We start from the raw sequence: 23,690 nt of genomic DNA on the forward strand, positions 1-23,690 counted from the left end.
TTTTGTATAACCTTTAAAATGTCTTTGTGAACACATGGAATGAATGAATCCTGGCATTATTCTTGTGCAGACTTCAGTTACAGAACGCCTCCGGCAGCTGCAGGACGCTCACCGCGACTTTGGACCAGAGTCTCAACATTTTTTATCTTGTGAGTTCCTCTGGTTTTACATTAAAAATTGAAGTGTTGAGCAAAAAAAAAAGGAACCTACTATTACAAGGAGGGATTATAGTAGACATATGTATCAAGGAATAATGGGCAGAATGTCAAAACGCAGCGGAATGACACAAAATACAAACAGGTAAGATAGAGAAAAGTAAGACCATGGATGGGAAGAGGATGGGTTTTTCCAAGAGTTTGCAGGAGGGCAAACGTAATAGTACAAAAAAGAGAAAGAATATTGAATGCGATTGGATAAGGTCAGGGACTAACTGCATGATGTTTATTCGGGAGACCTCTAAGAGCCATGGGAAGGTCTATTTCCTAATTTTAGAGTATTTCCAGGTCATGGAGACCAATTGAGGCTAGGTTGACGAGTGAATAAAATGTAAAATAAAATGCCATAAATGTAAAAAAATTGGAATAACCCTTTAAGAGATGAGTGATAAAAGACTGACCACGTGTTATATTCCAGCTTCCGTACAAGTGCCCTGGGAGAGAGCGATATCGCCCAACAAGGTCCCCTACTATATCAAGTGAGAACGATGTCCATTATTTCTTTGTCTTTCTTCTTCATGTTTATTTATGTTTTGTCCTTTTTTGTCTGTATTCGTAGTTTCTTTTCAGGTCATTTAATTTCTTTGACTGTTTTCTGTTTTATGAATCATCAAAAACTAGAACAAAGAGTAATTATACTTTAATAGCAAAAAATGGATTAAAAATAAGACTTACATAAAATAGATTAGATAACAGCATAAACCTAATCATATAGAACCAATAATATGAGACTTTCCAAAACATGTATGCACAGTTAAATATGGCTTGTAATGCAAACTAACTAAAAACTATTATTAGTTCTACTGGTTATCTTATTCCTTAAATGCAATCTAATATAAAAAGCTTAAACAACAGAAGACTAAAAACATTCATTGATATATACAATATATTTGGAGGCTCATAGTAGTGTAGGACATATCATCAAATTAAGAAAAAAAATTATCCTAATGACAATAGCAAGAAATATATACAGCTATAAATAGATAAGGCCAGAGTGATAGTGCAATTATTAAATATCATGGGAAATATTGAAAACAAATATAAAATAAATAGTAAAGATGTTTTTATGAATCCATAGAAGCATATGTACACTTTTAGAATAAACATATTGCCTCAATAAGTTTATATTATAATCACCAAGTAAAAAGACCATTGTGTCAACGTCAATCTGTGACATAGCATCAATCTTGTAATATATAAACATGTAAGTTGTAACCAATATAGTATGGATAGTATACATATAAGGTATATTATTGGTGTCCACAGGTTGCACAGCCCCAAAAACAAACTCATAAGCCTAAATCCCTAGCCGTGGCCAGACGCTAACCAAACAGAACAGACCATGGCTACTCATACACGGCTGAGCTAGCCCCAGCTCGGTCACACAAAGCAGCACCCACAGATAATTGTGGATCTCTGCACGCAGCCTGTGCCGACTTTTCTTTTCTCAGAAAGAGATTCTGACCTGTAGCGGGATCAGCTGAGTCGCCATGTAGAGGCTCATAACTCTGTACCCCAGAACCTCAATAAAATGAGGGCCACCCTTCAAGAAGAGTGGGATTCCATACCTCTTTAGCTCCAAGACACATCCAGTCTGGTCAGCTTCCCTGAGCTGACTGACTTAGATGAACACCTAGGCAGTTTATATGCAGGGCCAGTTGCAGTAATCAAATTATGCAGAGCTAGGATGTAATCCTAGTCTACCTGGCATTGCTACATACCCTCCCCCTCTGCCCAAAGCTGAGGGCAGTGCACCATCTGCCAACATACTGGTGACTGTCATCATGTTTACACACGCTGATAATCGGCGAATTAGTCTTCTAATGAACACTTGTTTCTGATTGTCAGTGTGCCTGAGGGAGTCTCTACAGTTTTTGCATTCTTTTTCCGGGGGGCAGAGTGCTGGTGATTGCTTAGCGTTACCTGTCTGTTCTTTACATGCAGCCATCAGGCACAAACTACTTGCTGGGATCATCCAAAAATGACGGAGCTGTACCAGGCACTTGGTGAGACTTTAACCCCTTACTACAAATTCTGTTTTGATGGTTAATAAAACATTATTTCTTGTATCAGAATAAAAAGTATAGCAACAAATGATGCCGATATCACAGGCAGTAGCTGTCTTATGGACTGACGTGGGTTGGAGTAGTGGTATTGCAACCACCAGGGGCAGCACCGGCAGGTAGAGTAGCCAGGAATCGTTTTCCTTACCTTAATACTATTCAGTATTCCCTGGGCTGCTCTGTCGCCCACTGTTGGGGAATGTTCAGACATTGTGGATTTGATGTGGAACTTTAAAGGGAACTTGACCACTGACAGGTGGGTCCCCAGTGGCTTCTTCTTGCCCCCACCTCTGATTGACAGGTCTCACTCTGTCTGATTGTACAGGGACATACATGTGAGTCACTGGATAGACCCCCGGTGGCTTCTCCCCACCCCACCAGTTGATATACAGGTCTAGTCTTGTGTGCATGTACAGGAACATGCCTGTGAGTCACTTGCACTGGGTGGACCACCGGTGGCTTCTTCCTGCTCCCACCCCTTGATTGACATGTCTCTCTCTGTCTACTTGTACAAGGACATACCAGTAAGGCACTTGCACCCGGTGAACCACTGGTGGTTTCTTCCTGCCCCCACCCCTTGATTGACGGGTCTCTCCCTGTGTGCGTGGGCAGGGACATACCTGTGAGTCACTGGCACCGGTTGGGTACCCTGCGGCTTTTCCCCACTCTCACCCCTTGATTGACAGGTCTCTCCCTATGTGTGTGTACAGGAACATACCTTAGAGTCACCGGCATCGGGTGGACCACTGGTGGTTTCTCCCTGCTCCCACCCCTTGATTGAATGGTCTCTCTGTGTGTATGAGCAGGGACATACCAGTAAGACACTGGCACCGGGTGGGTACCCTGCGGCTTCTCCCCACTCCCACCCCTTGATTGACAGGTCTCTTCCTAAGTCTGTGTACAGGAACATACCTGAGAGTCACCGGCATCGGGTGGGCCGCTGGTAGCTTTTAACGTATGTTTTTCTCAGAAATGCTGCATTGTCTCAGCGTCAAACATACTCATACAGGCAGTGCCTGATGCAATCTGCTGGGTTTCAGGCAGCATGTATCAGTTGTTATGTTGAAAGAAGACAACAATCCATTAAATTCAACTTATAACCGAACTTGTTGATCCGAAGGAAATAAAAAACCCCATGAGGCTCCACATACGGTAATCAGACAAGTTCCCTAAATCAAGGTCCCATCGCAGAATCTAGTGCCCATGAAGTTTTTTTCCAGAAAGGCGTCCAGTCCCTCCTTGAATGTCTTCTTTATTATAAGAACTTGTTTTTCTAGCAGTACTGTATATTAGAGAATTAATTATTTAATATATTTTTTAAAGATCTGGTATAATTATCGTGTTTTATATGTTTTTTTTTTCAGGAGATTTAAATAACATAAAATTTTCTGCATACCGAACAGCGATGAAACTGCGAAGAGTTCAAAAGGCTCTAAGATGTGAGATACAGTGGCTTTAACGTGGTGTAAATGTATCTGCCATATACATGGCATGTTTCAATATTTAGTATATTTTATGTTGGATGCTTATGTAGTTTTGAGCGCATTCATAGCATTTTTTAAGCAGTTTGATTTTTAATTAAACCTTTCCTGTTTATACCAAGAATTATCCAAAATAAATTATCCCCTCCCCCCCCCCAAAAAAAAAAATTAATAATAAGAAAAGGGCTGATTCAAAATGACAAACTCAGCATTGCTTACTGGTGAAGCCCCTGTCACGCCCTGGAGCAGCTGAAATGCTTGATGGGTTATTTTTCAAGCATTTACTACACTTGACCCTTTTTTATTTAGAAAATAAAGGAAACTTTATTGTGAAAACGTAAAGACAAAAGTTAAAAATGCCAAATCTCCAATGTTTTACTATTGACCTTGACTTGACATGATCATAATAAGAGGGAAGCGCAAATCTTCTTGTTCTTCTGTTTTTCCTCCACATTCAGCATTATATGATAGACCGGTGATATAGTAGCTGGATCCATACAATCATCAGCTGCAGATATATAAAATTCCCCTGTCTATGCTTCCTATGTGTACTGAATCTCCCGTGTATTTCTATACCGCTGGAAATACAGCGTCACATGGTTCTCCCCGCCTCCTGCTTGTAAAAGCTGTCAGTGAGAAAGTCACAAGCAGGAGACAAGTGTAATCGCTGCCATTTAATGATGTGTATCAGAAGACATCAGTTCTTTGTCACTGATCTATCACTTGGTACTATTAGATAGGACTCAGAGCAGTTCAAGTGCAGTGTGATGAGACTCTGCAACCTCTGTCTTGCAATAAATGAGAGGTGTGGACACAAAACGGTGCACACATTTGGCTGTTTCCTAATTTATCACCCATTATAATGAAGGATGGACTCTACATGCACAACAATTTCCCAACAGAAATGTCGACCAAATATGCTGTTCTTGAGACTGATGGAGTTGCCTGCCACACCCATTAAATATGAATAGTAAGAAAAACTGTGCCGGAGTACAGACATTAATAAAATCAATAATGCTTATCTATTTCTTCTTAAAACAGCAGTAACCAATTTAAGGATGAAAGACAAGAAGAGAACAATGCGATTACGCGTTTTGAACCATTGTGGCCCTCAGTCGTATCATGGATGGTTGGATATGCAACAGGTTTGAAACGCATAATCGGATGGGTCTCTTTTTGTCCTCCATGTTTGATATGGCTCACTGCTAATTTAAGAAGATCCAAGTAAACATTATTAACGTTATTCCATTGTGGATGCTGGCATCATTTCTCTTACTTTTATATTGGCTCCTCTGCTGGCTGTTCGGTCCTGGTTTTCAGGGTGAGATGACTGCCTCTTTTGTACATTAAATGTTAATGGTATGTTTGGTCAAATGGCCTAGGATGATCTAGTGGGAGAATACATTACTCATGGCCAAGTACTAATTAGTAGTCAATGTTTCTACTCTACATATGAAATCAAATGTATTTCAACATCTCCGAGGGAAGGGATTGTTATAAAAAGCTGTCAAACTAATTTTGCCACTTTCTCTGCTCTTCTTTTTCATATACCCAACTTTCTATTTCTCCTTTTTCCTCACCATTTGTGTTCCTTCAACCATCTCTTCTTTCACTCCTTTGTTGGAGCGTCTTGTAGTGGACTTAGTCACCCTCCCCCTCCTCTCTCAGGTACTTAGTTGTGATATCCTGCAGTCTTCAGATCGCTCCCTCGATGTTCTCGATGTCATACGATGTTTGAGTTCACTATATGAGCGATTAGAAGAAGACCGTGGACTGTTAGTCAATGTGCCATTGTGTGTGGACCTGGCCCTCAACTGGCTGCTTAATGTCTTTGATGGGTACGCAACTGAAAACTTTCCTCATGTGTGACTTCTGTTAACCACTAAAACAATTAGGCAATATTCTATATGATGAATATTTACAAACTTATTACATAAACTAATGACTAGGAGTAATATAAAAAGGCGAAAAAGCCATTAATATCTAACAATGTTAATATATCAAGCACCTGACTTTGCTAATACAGTTTATTACGTTTAATAAACATGTTGTGATTGGTACCACCAGGGATAAGACATTTCTGAAGATTTTAGAGGAGGTTTATTCTATTTTATGTTTTATTTTTTGAGATTAGAAGGAACATAGAGCAAGGTCTAGTCACTGGGAGACATTGACCAAACTATTTGCACCAATTATGTGGTGTAAAAAAAAGACCTAGGAAATCTTGACACGTCTGTTTTGGGCAAAAATTTGCAACTTAAAAAAAATATACAGTTTATGTTCCGCTCATGACATTTAAAAAAATGGTGCATACGGCTTGGTGAAGGGGCATGGCCAACAACAGCTAAATAGGCAAACTCTGGACTTGCACCACTTAGCAGACTTGTCTGAAGTTCTCTACCTCAAGACTTAGTAATGTATGTGAGTGGAACAAATATTTGTGTGTGTAATATATACAGTATTTGCACGTGTAATTAGTATTTACTTGTACAATATGTATTTGCATGTGTAATACAGAGTGGAAAATAAGTATTTGATACAAGGCCAATTTTGCAAGTTTTCCCACCTACAAACACTGAAGAGGTCTGTAATTTTTATGGTACGTACACTTCACCTGTGAGAGACAGAATCTAAATAATAGAAAAATAAAAAATCACATTGTATGATTTTTACATAACTAATTTGCATGAAATAAATATTTGATACAATAGTAAAACAGAAGTTAATATTTGGCACAGAAACCTTTGTTTGCAATTTGGACCTTACAAGTCCTGCAGGCTTTTAATCCATGACGGCATTGTGTTACTAACGATAATGTTTGAGACTGTGGTCCTACCTCTCTTCAGGTCATTGACCAGGTTCTCCTGTGAAGTTCTGGGCTGATTCCTGACCTTTCTCAGATCATCCTTAGCCCACGAAACAAGAGCATGGAGCCCTAGACTGAGGAAGACTGACAGTCATCTTGTGTTTCTTCCATTTCCTAATAATTGTGCCAACATTTGTTGCCTTCTCACCAAGCTGCTTGCCTATTGTCCTGTTAAAAAGAAATATGCAGAGGAAAAGATACACGTGGTAGTGAGAGTATTGCCTGTATAAATAAATTAATGTAATATAAAAATGCTACCACCACGTGAAGGACTGATATATTTTACCATGGACAGTCGGACCAAAAACATTAAAAACCAGGAGAAAGCACAACTAACCGACCAAATAGTCCAAAAAAATTATTTTTATTACGTTACAATCATGACAATAATAAGAGTATAGTAGCGGGAAAAGATTACAGGTAATTAAAATTTATGTGGAGTATAAAATTCAGGTATATTTTATCCTGATACTGAAAAAAGGACGCACTCAGGAGACTAGTACATATGTAAATATTAGAGCACTAATAAAAAACGGCTAGATATAGGCAACAGAAGTATCAAAAAATGCTACTGGCTAAGTTAGGGTCATAGAAATGACATGATTATTCGATAGTGATCCATAATGATGCCATAAAACAAAGTGGCAGTGGAATACAATAAAATAAAATCCAATTTTAATTACCTAATCTTTTCCCGCTACCATACTCTTATTATTGTCATGATTGTAACGTAATAAAAATTATTTTTTTGGACTATTTGGTCGGTTAGTTGTGTTTTCTCCTGGTTTTTATTGCTTATTGTCCTGTAGCCCATCCCAGCCTTGTGCAGGTCTACAATTTTGTCCCTTTTGTCCTAAGACAGCTTGTTGGTCTTGGCCATGGTGGAGAGGTTGGAGTGTGATTGAGTGTGTGGACAGGTGTTTTTTGTACAGGTAACGAGTTCAATCAGGTGCAATTAATCCAGGTAATGAATGCAGAGTAGGAAGCTTATTACAGAGAAACTAACAGGTCTGTGAGATCCAGAATTCTTGCTGGCTGGTTGGTGATCAAATACTTATTTTATGCAATAAAATGCAATTTAATTATGTAAAAATCATACAATGTGATTTTCGGGATTTTATTTTTAGATTGTAGGTACTCATTTGAAGTGTACCTACGATAAAAATTACAGACCTCTCCATTCTCTGTAGATGGGAAAACTTGCAAAATTGTTAGTGTATCAAATACTTATTTTCCCAACTGTGTACAGTACTGACCAAAAGTTTGGACACACCTTCTCATTTAAAGATTTGTCTGTATTTTCATGACTATGAAAATTGTACATTCACACTGAAGGCATCAAAACTATGAATGAACACATGTGGAATTATATACTTAACAAAAAAGTGTGAAACAACTGAAAATATGTCTTATATTCTAGGTTCTTCAAAGTAGCCACCTTTTACTTTAATGACTGCTTTGCACACTCTTTGCATTCTCTTGATGAGCTTCAAGAGGTAGTCAGCGGGAATGGTTTTCACTTCACAGGTGTGCCCTGTCAGGTTTAATAAGTGGGATTTCTTGCCTTATAAATGGGGTTGGGACCATCAGTTGTGTTGTGCAGAAGTCTGGTGGATACACAGCTGATAGTCCTACTGAATAGACTGCTAGAATTTTTATTATGGCAAGAAAAATGCAGCTAAGTAAAGAAAAATGAGTGGCCTTCATTACTTTAAGAAATGAAGGTCAGTCAGTCTGAAAAATTGGGAAAACTTTGAAAGCGTCCCCAAGTGCAGTGGAAAAACCATCAAGCGCTACAAAGAAACTGGCTCACATGAGGACTGCCCCAGGAAAGGAAGACCAAGAGTCACCTCTGCTTCTGAGGATAAGTTTATCCGAGTCACCAGCCTCAGAAATCGCAGGTTAACAGCAGCTCAGATTAGAGACCAGGTCAATGCCACACAGAGTTCTAGCAGCAGACACATCTCTACAACAACTGTTAAGAGGAGACTTTGTGCAGCAGGCCTTCATGGTAAAATACTGACCATAAGATGCACTTTTTTTCCTCCAAATTTGGGAGGAAAGTGTGGGTGCGTCTTATGGTAGGGATGTAGCATGTGGGGAGGGGGGCAGCAGCGAGTGGGATCGCAATGATATCCCACTTCAGGAGGCAGAAAAATGTCCCCACTGCCAGGGAATCAGGCTAGGGAAACCATGTGGTCCCGATGATTAAGTGCAGTGAATATTCATTAGCTACTCCCCGCCCACCTATCAGCTGAGCGGTGAGCAGCAAATGAATGCTGCACTTAAGCAGCGACACACATGGTTTCCTCAGCGCTGATTCCTGCAGCAGCTGGGGAGATCCGTGTGTCCAGGGGAGGAGGAGGCAGCAGCAGCAGGGTCTGGGGGAGAGGAGATCGCTGGGTACCTGCCTGGGCTGGAGCTGAGTGCTGTGCAGTGTGCACCAGGAGGACCTGTGATGATGTCAGAAGTGGGCGGGCTGGAGCATCACATGGCAGCACAGAGCCCTCCCTCTTCTTGACATCATCACAGGTCCTTCAGACTCCAACACTAGAATCTGCTGGCTTCTATTACCTGTGCTGTGGAAAGGCAACAAGAGAGAGGGCTCTGTGTGTGCAGCCATGGGATGCTTTTACCTCACCACAGGCTGGCTGCCACAATTAAGAGGTTAGTCTTTCCAAAACACAATAAAGCACCCTGCCACTCCTTTAGTGAACTATAACTCCCAGCATGTCATAGGATCTGCAGGACATGCTGGGAGTTATAGTTCTCCCATGGGATTTTAAAGCAGCACTCCAGTGTTATTTTGCAGTGCTGGAGTGGTGCTTTCAATATAAGCCCTGTGCCCCCATTCTTATACTCACCCTCCAGCATCATATAGTTCTTCACAGACACCACACTGGTCCCGCAGCTTCCAACATAATAACACACTATTATATATAATAACACCACATATAATAGTATGTTATTAAATATTTTACCACATTTTTTTGCTTCAAATATTTTTTTCCCTATTTTCCACCTCTAAAACCTGGGTGCGCCTTATAGTCCGGTGCGTCTTATAGTCCGAAAAATACGGGTAGCTGCTAGGAAACCACTGCTAAGGACAGGCAACAAACAGAAGAGACTTGTTTGGGCCAAAGAACACAAGGAATGGACATTAGACCAGTGGAAATCTGTGCTTTGGTCTGATGAGTCCAAATTTGAGATCTTTTTTTCCAACCACCGTGTCTTTGTGCGATGCAGAAAAGGTGAACAGATGGACTCTATATGCCTGGTTCCCACCGTGAAGCATGGAGGAGGAGGTGTGATGGTGTGGGGGTGCATTGCTGGTGACACTTTTGGGGATTTATTCAAAATTGAAGGCATACTGAACCAGCATGGCTACCACAGCATATTGCAGCGGCATGCTATTCCATCCGGTTTGCCTTTTAGTTGGACCATCATTTATTTTTCAACAGGACAATGACCCCAAACACACCTCCAGGCTGTGTGTGTTTTGTACCCATTCCATTATAGAAATCCGCAGTAAATCCGCGCAAAAAACGCGTCCAATCCGCAGCTGCGTTTTCTGCCAAGAGATGCAGAATCCGCACCAGAAATTCCTAATCCGCAACGTATGCGCATAGCCTCACTCTCCAGCATCTTTCCACACCTGCCTAACACTTTTGCACAATACTCTATCTATCTTGAATCCCACTCAGCAACATTGTTTTCTGCTTCCTGAACAGTCCGGAGATTGCAGATCTCGTCTGTCGATGCTTATGATGTCAGTAGAGGAAACAAAGTGAGGATAGAATTCTTACAATAAAAAGCTGGTGTTAAAATTACTGGTGTGACCATGTATTGGAGGATACTTTGCAAAACTACGTGTACCTAAGCTTGTCAGTCACTGTCAGCGGGTGGGAGGAAGCCGCTAGGGACCCGCCTATATGACTGCGGCTATTAAATGTATAGTTTTCTGTGAAACACCGCAGCGTTTCAGAGAAAGACATACTGTACATGGCTGCGATCCACGGTTTGGGAAGCATGTATCAGCTGACAGGATCCCTTTAAGAACAGATTGTTAAGGAGGAGCTCTGCTTTCTATACTCTATGGGAGTCATACAAACAACTAAGCAATCGGCTACCTGGCAAATGGTACCATAACATGGGGTCAGAGAACCACTGTTCTTCCATTAGTAGAGTCCCTGACTTTTTATTAGATGCATTTCCCAAATTGAAAGGATCTGAATTAATTGGTTTTACAGGGAATCTGTCAGCAGGCTTTGCTATGCAATCTGATAGCAGCATGATGTAGAGGCTGAGATCCTGATTCCAGCGATGTGTCACTTACTGCTCTGTATGCTGTCATTTTAATGCAATCACAGTTTTCTCTTCTGCAAATCTAGCACAGCTCAAATGCTGAGCTGTGTAACCCCGCCCCCACCACTGATTGGCTGCTTTGTTGTGCACCTTAGTGGTGGGGGCGGGGCTACACAGAGCAGTTGACTAGGGGGCATGAGACCACTTGTCCTGTAGTGATAATCTACTTCTGATTTTTTTTTGAACAGTAAAACGCAGCCTGAAATCAGGATCTCTGCCCCGATATCATTCTACTCTTGGATTACATATCTAAAACATGCTGACAGATTACCTTTAAATGATGATGATTAATGTTATTAGTAAAACCGAAATCTGACAAGGCTGTCTCCTTTCATTACTCCAGTGCTCGCGTTGGAAGGATACGAGCCCTTTCCTTTAAGGCTGGAATAGTGTGTTTATGTGATTGTGATGTGAAAGGAAAACTACAGTGTAAGTATTGTACTGCATTATTATACTGCTTTACCCGCAGATTTTAATTTTTGTCTGATATGTTCAGTGGTTTGTGTGCTGCATTCTATTCCTAAAAGTAGGTAAAGCCGGAATCGCAAACGGACGATCCACAAAAAAACGCACCATAGACGTATACGTGTTCTATCCATGGAAACCGCGGGCGGAACACGTATCTGAAAAACGGAAGTCTGAATGAGGTTTTATTTCTATGTTAAATAAAAGATATGATGTAGATTTTGTTGCAGAAATTTAGTTTAGAAGTTTAGTTCATCTGATTGGTGTTGTTTCAGCGAAATGGGACAATTGCAGAACTTTCTGCCCCAAAATCCATCATGTAAACACACCACAATGGTTATAAACCGCAAGTTTTCAGGCCACTCTGTTCCTTTTGGAGTAACCTGAGTAGTCTCAAAAGCTTCTGAATTGTCATGGTCCTTTTATTTAGCCATGAAAAGGTATAATTAGTTGCATTAAAGTGCTCGGACTGGCCCATGGGAGGACAGGAGAATCCGCCGGTGGGCCCCTGTGAAGGAGTGCTAATGAGTTGTACTATTGCACTTGATTCAGAATTTGCAGAAAAAGGTTTAATTTCATTATTCATTAAACAAGCTAGCCAAAATAATATTACATAGAAGGAAAAGTACATTTTTTTACTAGGGTCAGGGTTTTTTTTGCATGTAGCTGAGCAGTGGGTCTGTGCTAATAGTGCAGGGTCCTGCAAGATTCCGTATTCCTCAGAAATATAAAAGTGGAAATTATTCATTTGATTTCATTTATGATTTTGTTTAATTGTTGATTTACCTCACACAAATTTGCTGTGATATTTTAAGCAGCATTTAAAGATAATTTGTCTGCATGATGTAGGGGAAGAGACCCTGATTCCAGTGATGTGTCACTTACTGTGCTGCTTTCCACTGTTTTGATCCCTGTTTTCTCTGCTGTAGATATAGCAGAGGTCAGAATGGTGAGCTGTGTATAACCCCGCCCCCAACACTGATTGGCAGCATTCTGTGTACACTTTCAGCAAGCAGCCAATCATTGGTGGGGACGGGGTTATACAAATTAGCTGGACTGCCTGGCACGTGACACCTAGTCATCTAATGATAATCTCCTGCTGATAAAACACTGATTGTATTGAAACTACAGCAAGATACTGAGCAAGTAACTAGAGATGGGCGAACCTGAAATGTAAAGTTCGGCATCCATACCGAACACCTACTGTTTGTTTGACGCCGAACACGGACTTCACCAGTAAGTCTGTGTTACTGTTCAGGTTCGGCTGCCCGAATACCTAGTGTTTCTTGCACTGTCATGTGCATGAGAGTGCGGCAAACACCACTTCTGATCAGACAGTTACAGCTCAAACAGACGCGGTTCCCATGCTGCCAAATGACAGCATGAACCGGCAGCTGTGATCAGAGGTATAAAGTTTACCTCCGGTCATTGGTGAGGACTGATGGGACTACTGCTCCCATCAGCCGCTGCCTACTGCCGCTAATAACAGGGTTCCCCTGTGTTTTTGATAACCAGCCAGGCAAAACTCACAGCTGAGGGATGCAACCTTCAGCTGTCAGCGTTAGCAAGGCTGGTTATCAAGAAGAGAGGGGTTATCAAGAAGAGAGGGGTCCCGACACGTTTTTTTAAATTATTTATTTAAAGTGCAGGCGCCTGCTGATGAATACTCCCATCAGCCGCTCCTTCTCTCACTGTTATTAGCGGCAGCAGGCGATTGCTGATGGGAGCAGTAGTCCCATGAGCTGTCACCAATGGCCGGAGGTAAATTTTATACCTCTGATCACAGCTGCGGGCTCATTCTGTCATTTGACAGAATTTTTTACCACCGATCAGAAGCAGTGTTTGCCGCGCTGTCATTCACTTGACAGCACGACAGACAACTGATGTTCGGGGGGCCGAACCCGAACAGTAACACAGACTTCCTGGTGAAGTCTGTGTTTGGTGTTCGTGCCTGAACAGTAGGTGTTAGGTACGGACGCTGAACTTTACTGTTCTTGTTCACCCATCTCTAGTGACTGGCAGTGACGTCATCGAGGTTACTGACGGTCACTGAGGCCGCGTTCCCAGCCAGGCTGAACTGCGGTGATCTCGGTGAGAAAGTCTCAAAGTGCAGAGGTGAGTTCACCGCAGTTCACCAGGAGAATTTCACTGCGATGAACTCACCTCTGCACCGTGAGACTTTCTCAGTACTGGTTTGTCATCACCAGGACATGTGAAGAGGGCCTAACTCTGTGAGATTCCACACCAATTACTCAGAATTACCAATCCTCTACTTCTCAAAATGAGTTTACTAAACAAGACGACCATAGTTGTTTCCCAACACTTGTCTCCTGCTTTTAGATACAACCCCAATACTTTGCTCACTGTCGCTCTTGTTTCTCTAATACAATGTTTGTCTTTCTCAGATTTGTTTTCACAAGTAGCGGGAGCTGAAGGAACTTGTGATCAGCGGCAGCTCGGCCTTCTACTGCATGAGGCCATCCAGATCCCCCGACAGCTAGGGGAGGTCGCGGCATTTGGAGGAAGTAATGTTGAACCCAGTGTCAGGAGCTGCTTTCGATTTGTAGGCATTGCAGACATTTTATTACACGGTTACCGTAATTCTTTTTTTTCGTTTATGTTTAATTCATTTACTCCTTGTAAAATAAAAACAAGAAAGACCTATTAGTCAGTTCTGTGCTTTACGAAAATGACCACAGGAAAGAGAGCAATGAATGTAGTGTGAAATAAGAGAAAAACGATTAAAGGTCATGAAAATTTAATTTGGCATCATTATGGGGCTGTTTGATCTTTTTAGTACTGAAATCATTAATGTCGATATTAACTTTTAGGATTGCTACATCCAATAAGTGGCTCAAGTTCAAGTCCTATATTCCTCTTTAAAGAGGCTATTTGCATATTTATATTCCCAAGGGAGCATTGCATGGCCTATAAGTCTCCTTACATCAGCTTGGCACTCTCCACAAGAAGAAACGTTCCCCCTTATGCACCTTTTTAAAAACAAGCATACATAAAATTTTAAGAAACATTGTCTCATATATTTTTTTTTATTCTTTTTTTGCAGAGCTGACCCTTAGTGATCACCATATCCAGTGTAAAACAATAACAATCCCTCTCACAGCGAAAAACCCAGACGTCTTTTTTCTAGATGTTCTGGATGTTCCTTTATTTTCATTAGTCAGTTTTCTTGATTGTCACAAGAATTAAACTTTTTATGTATTTTGCATTGTTTTATATTTCTGCGATTCCTATTTTGATGCATTTGTTCATATTTTTTTTTATTTTCATTTTACTTTGGAATCTGATTTCCAAAACGAATGTGTTTTTTTTTTATTGTTTTAAAAGGGAGATGGAACATCATTTCTGGAGTTGTCTCAGTTTCTAGAATGGGGAAGTCTGGAGCCACAGTCCTTAGTATGGCTCCCGGTGTTACATCGAGTGACGTTAGCGGAGACTGTGAAGCACCAGACGAAGTGCTCCATCTGTAAACAGTGTCCAATTAAGGGATTTAGGTTTGTATATGTGATCATGAAATGCCCTCAGTGCAGAAGATGGCTGGTCGTAACTGATTATATCTAGCAACAAAATTGTTAAGAATTTGTTCAGCTTAGAAAGTTATCATTATGGTGGGCGCCATGGGGCCGGGCCACCATGGAGGGATGTAACTAAGCTGCTACCTGAGTTTCACTAGAACCCCCGATGTGTTAGGCTTGAGCTGCAGGTAGCCACCTGGTGCCACTCCAGGGCAATCCCCAGCACTGTAGCGACTGACCTCAAGGGTCAGGAATGCAGGTACGGACTCGGAGTGTCCGGCGAGACAGGAACAGGTTAAAAGATAAGGTAGAAGCTAAAGTTGCTCAGGCACCTCCCTACAGGCAAGGGTGCCTTAAATACATGATGCCTCCCAGCAATATGCTAGGGACACTTCTGGAGTGTGGTCACTGCCCCTTTAAGAAACGGGGAGTATGTATGCCCCAAACGCTTTGCCAGGAGACCTTCGAGGCGTGCACAGGTTCTGGGACCTGGGAGCTGCAGCGGGAGCAGCAGAGCGGCAGTGGTGATGAACATGTCGGCATCCAAGCCGGGGAGAGGGGGAAAACCATGTAGAGATGCCGGCATTACACAAGTTATGAAACTTAAGAAATCACTTTACTATGGAATTTAGTTTTTATTCCTGTAAAAAAATTGCATGTAGTCGGCTTCCAAACCCCTGCTTTTCCCCAGACTATTTTGTTGCCTTCAGTTGCAGTGTTATCATTGGAGTACTGGTGATGGCAGTGATGGGACGGCCTCTGCTTCCTCCTCTGAGTGCTGTCCTTATCAGAACCACCTCCTGCCGCAGCTTATCTCCAGAGCTACTGAGACCCTGGGGCAGAGCTGATCCATCACTGCTATCATCTGTACTCCAAATGATTACTCTCTGTTATTACTGCAGCTAAAGGCAGGAAAATAGATTGGGGAAAAGCCGGGATTGGAAACTACTTACATGCTATTTCTTTTTAGAATGAAAGCTAAACTCCTAATAAAATTATTTAATGTTTTAGAACTTTCCACTCCGGACAAAATTATATATATATATGTTTAGTTATGCTTTAAGCATGGAATTACTTTTATTAACTGACCCATTTATGGTTTTCTAGATATCGCAGCTTAAAACAGTTTGGCGTGGATATATGCCAGTCCTGCTTCTTAACCGGACAGGCCGGGAAAGGAAACAAACTCCATTATCCAATCATGGAATATTTCACACCGGTATGACCAGTTTATGTTTTCATAGATATTTACATATAACAGGTGCTTCTCACAAAATTAGAATATCATCAAAAAGTTCATTTATTTCAGTTCTTGAATACAAATTGTGAATCTCACATATTATATCAAGTCATTACACACAGAGTGATCTATTTCACGTGTTTATTTCTGTTAATGTTGATGATTATGGCTTACAGCCAATGAAAACCTAAAAGTCATTATCTCAGTAAATTAGAATACTTTATAACACCGGCTTGAAAAAATGATTTTAAAATCCGAAATGTTGGCCTACTGAATTGTATGTGTTCAGTAAATGCACTCAACACTTGGCCAGGCCTCCTTTTACGTCAATTACAGCATCAATGCAGCGTGGCATAGAGGCAATAATAATAATAATAATAATCTTAATTTATATAGCGCCAACATATTCCGCAGCTCTTTACAGTTTAACAATTTCAAATACAACAGTCATAAGTAACAACGTTAACAATACAATAATTAAAGCAAAATAAGATGACCCTGCTCGTGAGAGCTTACAATCTACAATGAGGTGGGGGAGATACAAAGTACAGGTGTGTATTTACAATGATGTATTTACAATGATGGTCCAGCCATCTTCAGGGGATGGGGGATAGATGGAGATAGTGAATGGGCTACACACACACACAAACATAAAATGACTTTGATTAGGGAACGTGATAGGCCGCTCTGAACAAATGTGTTTTGAGGGAGCGCCTAAAACTGTGCAAATTGTGGATGGTCTTAATATCTTGGCGTAGAGCATTCTAGAGGATTGGTGCAGCACGGGAGAAGTCTTGGAGTCGGGAGTTGGAGGTACGCATTAGTGCAGAAATTAGTCGAAAGTCATTTGCAGAGCTCAGCGATCGGCTACGCCAATAGACAGAAATGAAGGAGGAGATGTAGGGGGGTGCCGCACTGTGGAGAGCTTAGTGGATGAGAAAAAGTACTTTGAATTGGATTCTATAAACACGATCAGCCTGTGCCACTGCCGAGGTGTTATGGAAGCCTAGGTTGCTTTGATAGCAGCCTTCAGCTCGTCTGCATTGTTGGGTCTGGTGTCGCCCATCTTCCTCTTGATAGATTCTCTATAGGGTTAAGGTCAGGCATGTTTGCTGGCTAATCAAGCAGAGTGATACTGTTGTTTGTAAACCAGGTATTGGTACTTTTGGCCATGTGGACAGGTGCCAAGTCCTGTTGGAGAATAAAGTTGGAGAATGAAATGTCCATCTCCAAAAAGCTTGTCGGCAGAGGGAAGCATGAAGTGCTCTAAAATCTCCTGGTAGACGGCTGCGCTGACTTTAGTCTTGATAAAACACAGTGGACCTACACCAGCAGATGACATGGCTCCCCAAACCATGACTGATTGTGGAAACTTCACATTAGATCTTGGAAATCAAGGTCCCAGAGTCTGGAGGAAGAGTGGAGAGGCCACAATCCAAGCTGCTTGAGGTCTAATGTGAAGTTTCCACAATCAGGGATGGTTTGGGGAGCCATGTGTAACAAAGTATTGTCTACACTGTATACAATGCAAGAGACTCATCATTAGTAAGTCTCCGATCGGCCTCTAGCTGTAAATAGGAATGTTTAACAAATGCATAAAGGGGTATTTTCAAATTTAGAAGGTATCCCGATAACTTCCCAATTGCTGAGGGATCTGCCCACTGGGACCTCCACTGATTCCTAGAACTGGAGCTCAGAAATGCTCTTTGGAGCTCTGCCCCCATCGTCTCCCACCTGGACTACTGCAACATCCTCCTCTGTGTCCTCCCTGCAAACACTCTCGCACCTCTCCAATTTGTCCTTAACTCTGCTGCCCAACTAATCCATCTCTTGCCTCTTACTCCTCCGCTTCTCCACGCTGCAGATCCCTTCATTGGCTCCTAATTGCCCAGTGTATCCAGTTCAAGCTACTAACATTGCCCTACAAACCGTCCATAATCTGTGTCCTTAGCATATCGCCAAACGAACGCCCTGATATCCTCCAACACAAGAACTTCTTCTCTCCTCCACACTTATACGTTCCTCACCCAATCACCTCCAAGATGTCTCTCGAGTATCCCCATCCTCTGGAATTCTGTGCCCCAAATATCCGATTATCTGCCACACTTGGAACTTTCAGACGGACCCTGGAAACACATCTGTTCAAGAAAGCTAAAGTCTGCACTGACCCTACTGCTTCTTCACCAACACCAGAGCTGCCGTAACCACCCCACCCTACTGTCTCCTGTCCCATTACCCTGTGGACTGTAAGCCCACAATAGCAGGGCCCTCTGCACTGGTCTCTCATTGTCAGTTGATTCACTGTAATTTATATTTGTATTATGTATGCAACCCCTTCTCATGTACAGCACCATGGAATCAATGGCGCTATATGAATAAATAAATAAATACCGTAATAATAATAAAAGAGCAGTGCCACTCCATTCATGTTCTCCGTTCCTTTGAGTGTTGTTGCCTGCTTGTAATTGATCAACATCATACAAGGAAACGAAGCAGTATAGCATTAAGGCCCCCACAGTCCCCCAACATAGTATAACTCCCCCACAGTGCCCCCACGTAGTATAACTCCCCCACAGTGCCCCCACGTAGTATAACTCCCCGAACAGTGCCCCCATGTTGTATAATTCCCCCACAGTTCCCCGACGTAGTATAATTCCACCACAGTGCGCCCCACGTAGTATAATTCCCTCACAGTTCCGCCACATAGTATAATTCCCCCACAGTGCCCCCATGTAGTATAATTTCCCCACAGTTCCCCCACGTAGTTTAATTTCCCCACAATGCCCCCATGTAGTATAATTCCCTCACAGTTCCCCCACATAGTATAATTCTCCCACAGTGCTCCCACGTAGTATAATTCCACCACGTAGTATAATTCCCCCACAGTGCCCCAACGTAGTATAATTCCTTCACAGTGTCCCCACATAGTATAATTTCCCCACATTCCCCCCATGTAGTATAATTCCCCCACAGTGCCCCCACGTAGTATAATTCCCCCCCAGTTCCCCCACGTAGTATAATTCCCTCACAGTGACCCCACGTAGTATAATTCCCCCACAGTGCCCCAACGTAGTATAATTCCCTCACAGTGCCCACACATAGTATAATTTCCCCACAGTCCCCCCACGTAGTATAATTCCCCCACAGTGCCCCCACGTAGTATAATTCCCCCCCAGTTCCCCCACATAGTATAATTCTCCCACAGTGCCCCCACATAGTATAATTCTCTCACAGTGCCCCCACATAGTATAATTTCCCCACAGTCCCCCCACATAGTATAATTCCCTCACAGTTCCCCCACATAGTATAATTCTCCCACAGTGCCCCCATGTAGTATAATTCCCCCCCAGTCCCCCCACATAGTATAATTCCCTCACAGTGCCCCCACGTAGTATAATTTCCCCACAGTCCCCCCACATAGTATAATTCTCCCACAGTGCTCCCACGTAGTATAATTCCCCCCCAGTTCCCCCATGTAGTATAATTCCCTCACAGTGCCCCCACGTTGTATAATTCCCTCACAGTGCCCCCACATAGTATAATTTCCCCACAGTCCCCCCACATAGTATAATTCTCCCACAGTGCTCCCACGTAGTATAATTCCCCCCCCAGTTCCCCCATGTAGTATAATTCCCTCACAGTGCCCCCACATAGTATAATTCTCCCACAGTGCTCCCACATAGTATAATTCCCCCCCCAGTTCCCCCATGTAGTATAATTCCCTCACAGTGCCCCCACGTAGTATAATTCCCTCACAGTGCCCCCACATAGTATAATTTCCCCACAGTTCCCCCACGTAGTATAATTCCCCCACAGTGCCCCCATGTAATATAATTCCCTCACAGTTCCCCCACATAGTATAATTCTCCCACAGTGCTCCCACATAGTATAATCCCCCCCCCAATTCCCCCATGTAGTATAATGCCCCCACATCCCCCCACAAACTATGATTTCCCCACACAAATATACTTTTTATATATATATATATATATATATATATATATATATATATATATATATATATATATATATGTGTGTGTGTATATATATATATATATATATATATATATATATATATATATATACACTCACCGGCCACTTTATTAGGTACACCTGTCCAACTTCTTGTTAACACTTAATTTCTAATCAGCCAATCACATGGCGGCAACTCAGTGCATTTAGGCATGTAGACATGGTCAAGACAATCTCCTGCAGTTCAAACCGAGCATCAGTATGGGGAAGAAAGGTGGTTTGAGTGCCTTTGAACGTGGCATGGTTGTTGGTGCCAGAAGGGCTGGTCTGAGTATTTCAGAAACTGCTGATCTACTGGGATTTTCACGCACAACCATCTCTAGGGTTTACAGAGAATGGTCCGAAAAAGAAAAAAAATCCAGTGAGCGGCAGTTCTGTGGGCGGAAATGCCTTGTTGATGCCAGAGGTCAGAGGAGAATGGGCAGACTGGTTCGAGCTGATAGAAAGGCAACAGTGACTCAAATCGCCACCCGTTACAACCAAGGTAGGCCTAAGAGCATCTCTGAACGCACAGTGCGTCGAACTTTGACGCAGATGGGCTACAGCAGCAGAAGACCACACCGGGTACCACTCCTTTCAGCTAAGAACAGGAAACTGAGGCTACAATTTGTACAAGCTCATCGAAATTGGACAGTAGAAGATTGGAAAAACGTTGCTTGGTCTGATGAGTCTCGATTTCTGCTGCGACATTCGGATGGTAGGGTCAGAATTTGGCGTAAACAACATGAAAGCATGGATCCATCCTGCCTTGTATGGAGCATCTTTGGGATGTGCAGCCGACAAATCTGCGGCAACTGTGTGATGCCATCATGTCAATATGGACCAAAATCTCTGAGGAATGCTTCCAGCACCTTGTTGAATCTATGCCACGAAGAATTGAGGCAGTTCTGAAGCCAAAAGGGGGTCCAACCCGTTACTAGCATGGTGTACCTAATAAAGTGGCCGGTGAGTGTATATATATATATATATACATACGCTAAATCTCCATTGTAAAAAAATAAAATATCAAATGTCAAAATATAGGATGCCCTAAAAATATATTAGTGTGTGAAAAGTAGTGTCTTGCCTGTCACCCAATCCTCGGGGGCAGCCCTTACCAAACCTCTGTCCAGTTATGCCCCTAATCTGTAACCAGAGTTTTATTCTGTAGTACCCGAATACCCCCCTGAGTAATAATGCACGGTGGAGCTGATGATTTGTGTCTTTCTTATCAGATTTAATCACTGATATACGGGATCGTGAACAAAGTCCAGTGTAGATAACATTACTGTATGTACGTTCTCTTGTTAATTTATTTAATTCCACACATTACTCTTTTTTTTTTTTCAGACAACTTCAGGAGAGAAGATGAGAGATTTTGCGACCACTTTAAAGAATAAATTTAGGACCCGTCATTACTTCAGTCGACATCCACAGCGGGGCTATCTTCCGGTGCAGTCTGTTCTTGAAGTCGAAGTGACTGACACGTAAGTGTCCTATCAATAAGTTCAATGTAACCCGCACGGTTTTATTCCCCAATATTAGTTGCACCATCAGAAAGTTCTGGAGACATTTAAAAAGAACAAACAATTTGTTAGATTAAAAGTGGTAAATGCAAATTCTAATAGATTATAACAGGTACATTTGCAGGAGGTCACATCTAGGCAAATTCCAGGGAGTGCTTGACAAACAGAGAAAGTACGAAATCCAAGATCGCATTTCAGCAGTGAAAAAAATTCCAAAACGTTCATAAAGAATCCATAAAATTCACCCCGTTAGAGGATGACTGTCACTTTCACATATAAGGGCTTAGATGCGCTCCTTAATCATCACATGCACATCTGTAGGTTCAAAACGCAAAAACAATTCATAGGAAAACAAAATATGACACTTACTTAGCAAATAGAGTGATCTCTACAATTCAGTGGAACAAATGGACATTCTGCCCATGAAGGTAGCGAGAAGAAAAATCCAATAGTTTTCTCTATTAAGCGCATGGACTAACCTGCATGATACCCTGGACCCATAGACCCTGATTACTCCAGAATTTTGGCATTAATTGCAATGAAAACTCTGAAAATGTTTTGTGACTTTTGGTGTTTTTTCAGTTTCTCCCAGCTCCACCAATATGGGTGAAGCTCTGTTAGAAGATGATGATTATTATTATACATTTTTATAGCGCCATTTATTCCATGGCGCTTTACATGTGAAATGGGCTTGTCTTATTCATGATGATTCTTTACGCCAGAAATCTTACTCCAGTCCCTGATTGGAGTAAGAGCCTGACTCATGTGCCTGGCTCTCCCCCACCCCTTCATCAAGACTGGCATGACAATGTCCGGTCTCGATGAATCGGGGCCTAGAGAGGAGATGTTACTGCTGTGTTCCTGAGCAAAGTGTGGAAAAACCAGAGAGGGTTCTAGCTGGGGGATTAATCTGACAAGTGCCTCCTGATGTATAACCATCATACTGTTATTAACAGACTTTGCATGTGATATAAATATACACCAAAAATTTGGTTTCAGTATTTATATTGATGAATGACACATAGAGATGTAAATTGGAGGGAAATTTGCATTACAGTTGTTAAAGGGGGTCCGTCAGTAGGATCGTTACTCCTGATCTATCTATAGGGGCACGCAGGTCATTGGAAGCTGAAGAACAGGACACCTTGATATCTGGGATCCGATGTCTTACTCCAGAGAAATCCACGTTTTTCTTATATGCAAATGAGCTGTTAAGATCTCTGGGCCGGACATAGATCTCCCTGAGAATCTGCCTCCGGAGATTATTATAAATTACAGGGGAGTTTTGATATCCGGCAGGCGTGTGAAGACTATTCTAGGCCAAACCCACCGATATCAGCAGTCTAAAGTGCATGGGAGCTCCAGATAATTTATTGTCAGGGGAAATATTGATCCGGGATGTTAGACTGACGATTGTATTGTCTCTCGGAGATAAGCCACCATCAGATATGTCTGACCACGAGCCGAACAAGCGCGACTGCCTATGGAAGAGCCGGTTGAGTTCGCTGCCGGCCAAATCATCGTTCGACCGAAGTCCAACTAATGTGTATGGCCGGCTGAATTGTTTTGCTCTTTTGAAGGCTGGAGGATCAGCTGTGTATATAAGATGTGTCAAAACTCCAATATACATAAACACATTTTCCAGTGGTGGGTGCCACGAGAAAAAAAGAAGTGAGAGAAGAGCTACTAAAAATCAATAAATTTATTCAGAATATTATTCTAAAAATGCATAACACATGATAAAATTAGACAAAAGACTGGGGGGGAAAAACGGAACCTCCAAAACCAAGGGAGGCACCCCACAAAAATACACTGCGCACAGAACTAAATATCAGAAGGTAATACCTTTAGGAAGAGTGCTCAGGAAAAGCAATCAGATGTATGCCAGTGTATTAGCATAAGGTGCTATAGGAACACTTGGAGAG

At 42.0% G+C, this 23,690-nt stretch overlaps 1 protein-coding gene across 3 annotated transcripts in view; it reads left to right on the forward strand.

The window, feature by feature from the left end:
* DRP2 (dystrophin related protein 2) overlaps window positions 1–23,690 on the forward strand; it is a 146,784-nt gene that overhangs the window by 65,740 nt on the left and 57,354 nt on the right. For all 3 annotated transcript variants that reach the window (XM_077283432.1, XM_077283433.1, XM_077283431.1), the window contains 10 exons: window positions 71–149; window positions 634–694; window positions 2,160–2,221; window positions 3,643–3,717; window positions 5,396–5,597; window positions 11,334–11,419; window positions 13,861–14,018; window positions 14,801–14,967; window positions 16,096–16,207; window positions 21,590–21,726. In XM_077283432.1, coding sequence (XP_077139547.1) covers window positions 71–149; window positions 634–694; window positions 2,160–2,221; window positions 3,643–3,717; window positions 5,396–5,597; window positions 11,334–11,419; window positions 13,861–14,018; window positions 14,801–14,967; window positions 16,096–16,207; window positions 21,590–21,726 — 1,139 coding nt within the window. The remainder of the gene's footprint in view (window positions 1–70; window positions 150–633; window positions 695–2,159; window positions 2,222–3,642; window positions 3,718–5,395; window positions 5,598–11,333; window positions 11,420–13,860; window positions 14,019–14,800; window positions 14,968–16,095; window positions 16,208–21,589; window positions 21,727–23,690) is intronic.

Source organism: Ranitomeya variabilis, chromosome 2 (assembly GCF_051348905.1).
Source record: "Ranitomeya variabilis isolate aRanVar5 chromosome 2, aRanVar5.hap1, whole genome shotgun sequence".
NCBI classification, from domain to species: domain Eukaryota; kingdom Metazoa; phylum Chordata; class Amphibia; order Anura; family Dendrobatidae; genus Ranitomeya; species Ranitomeya variabilis.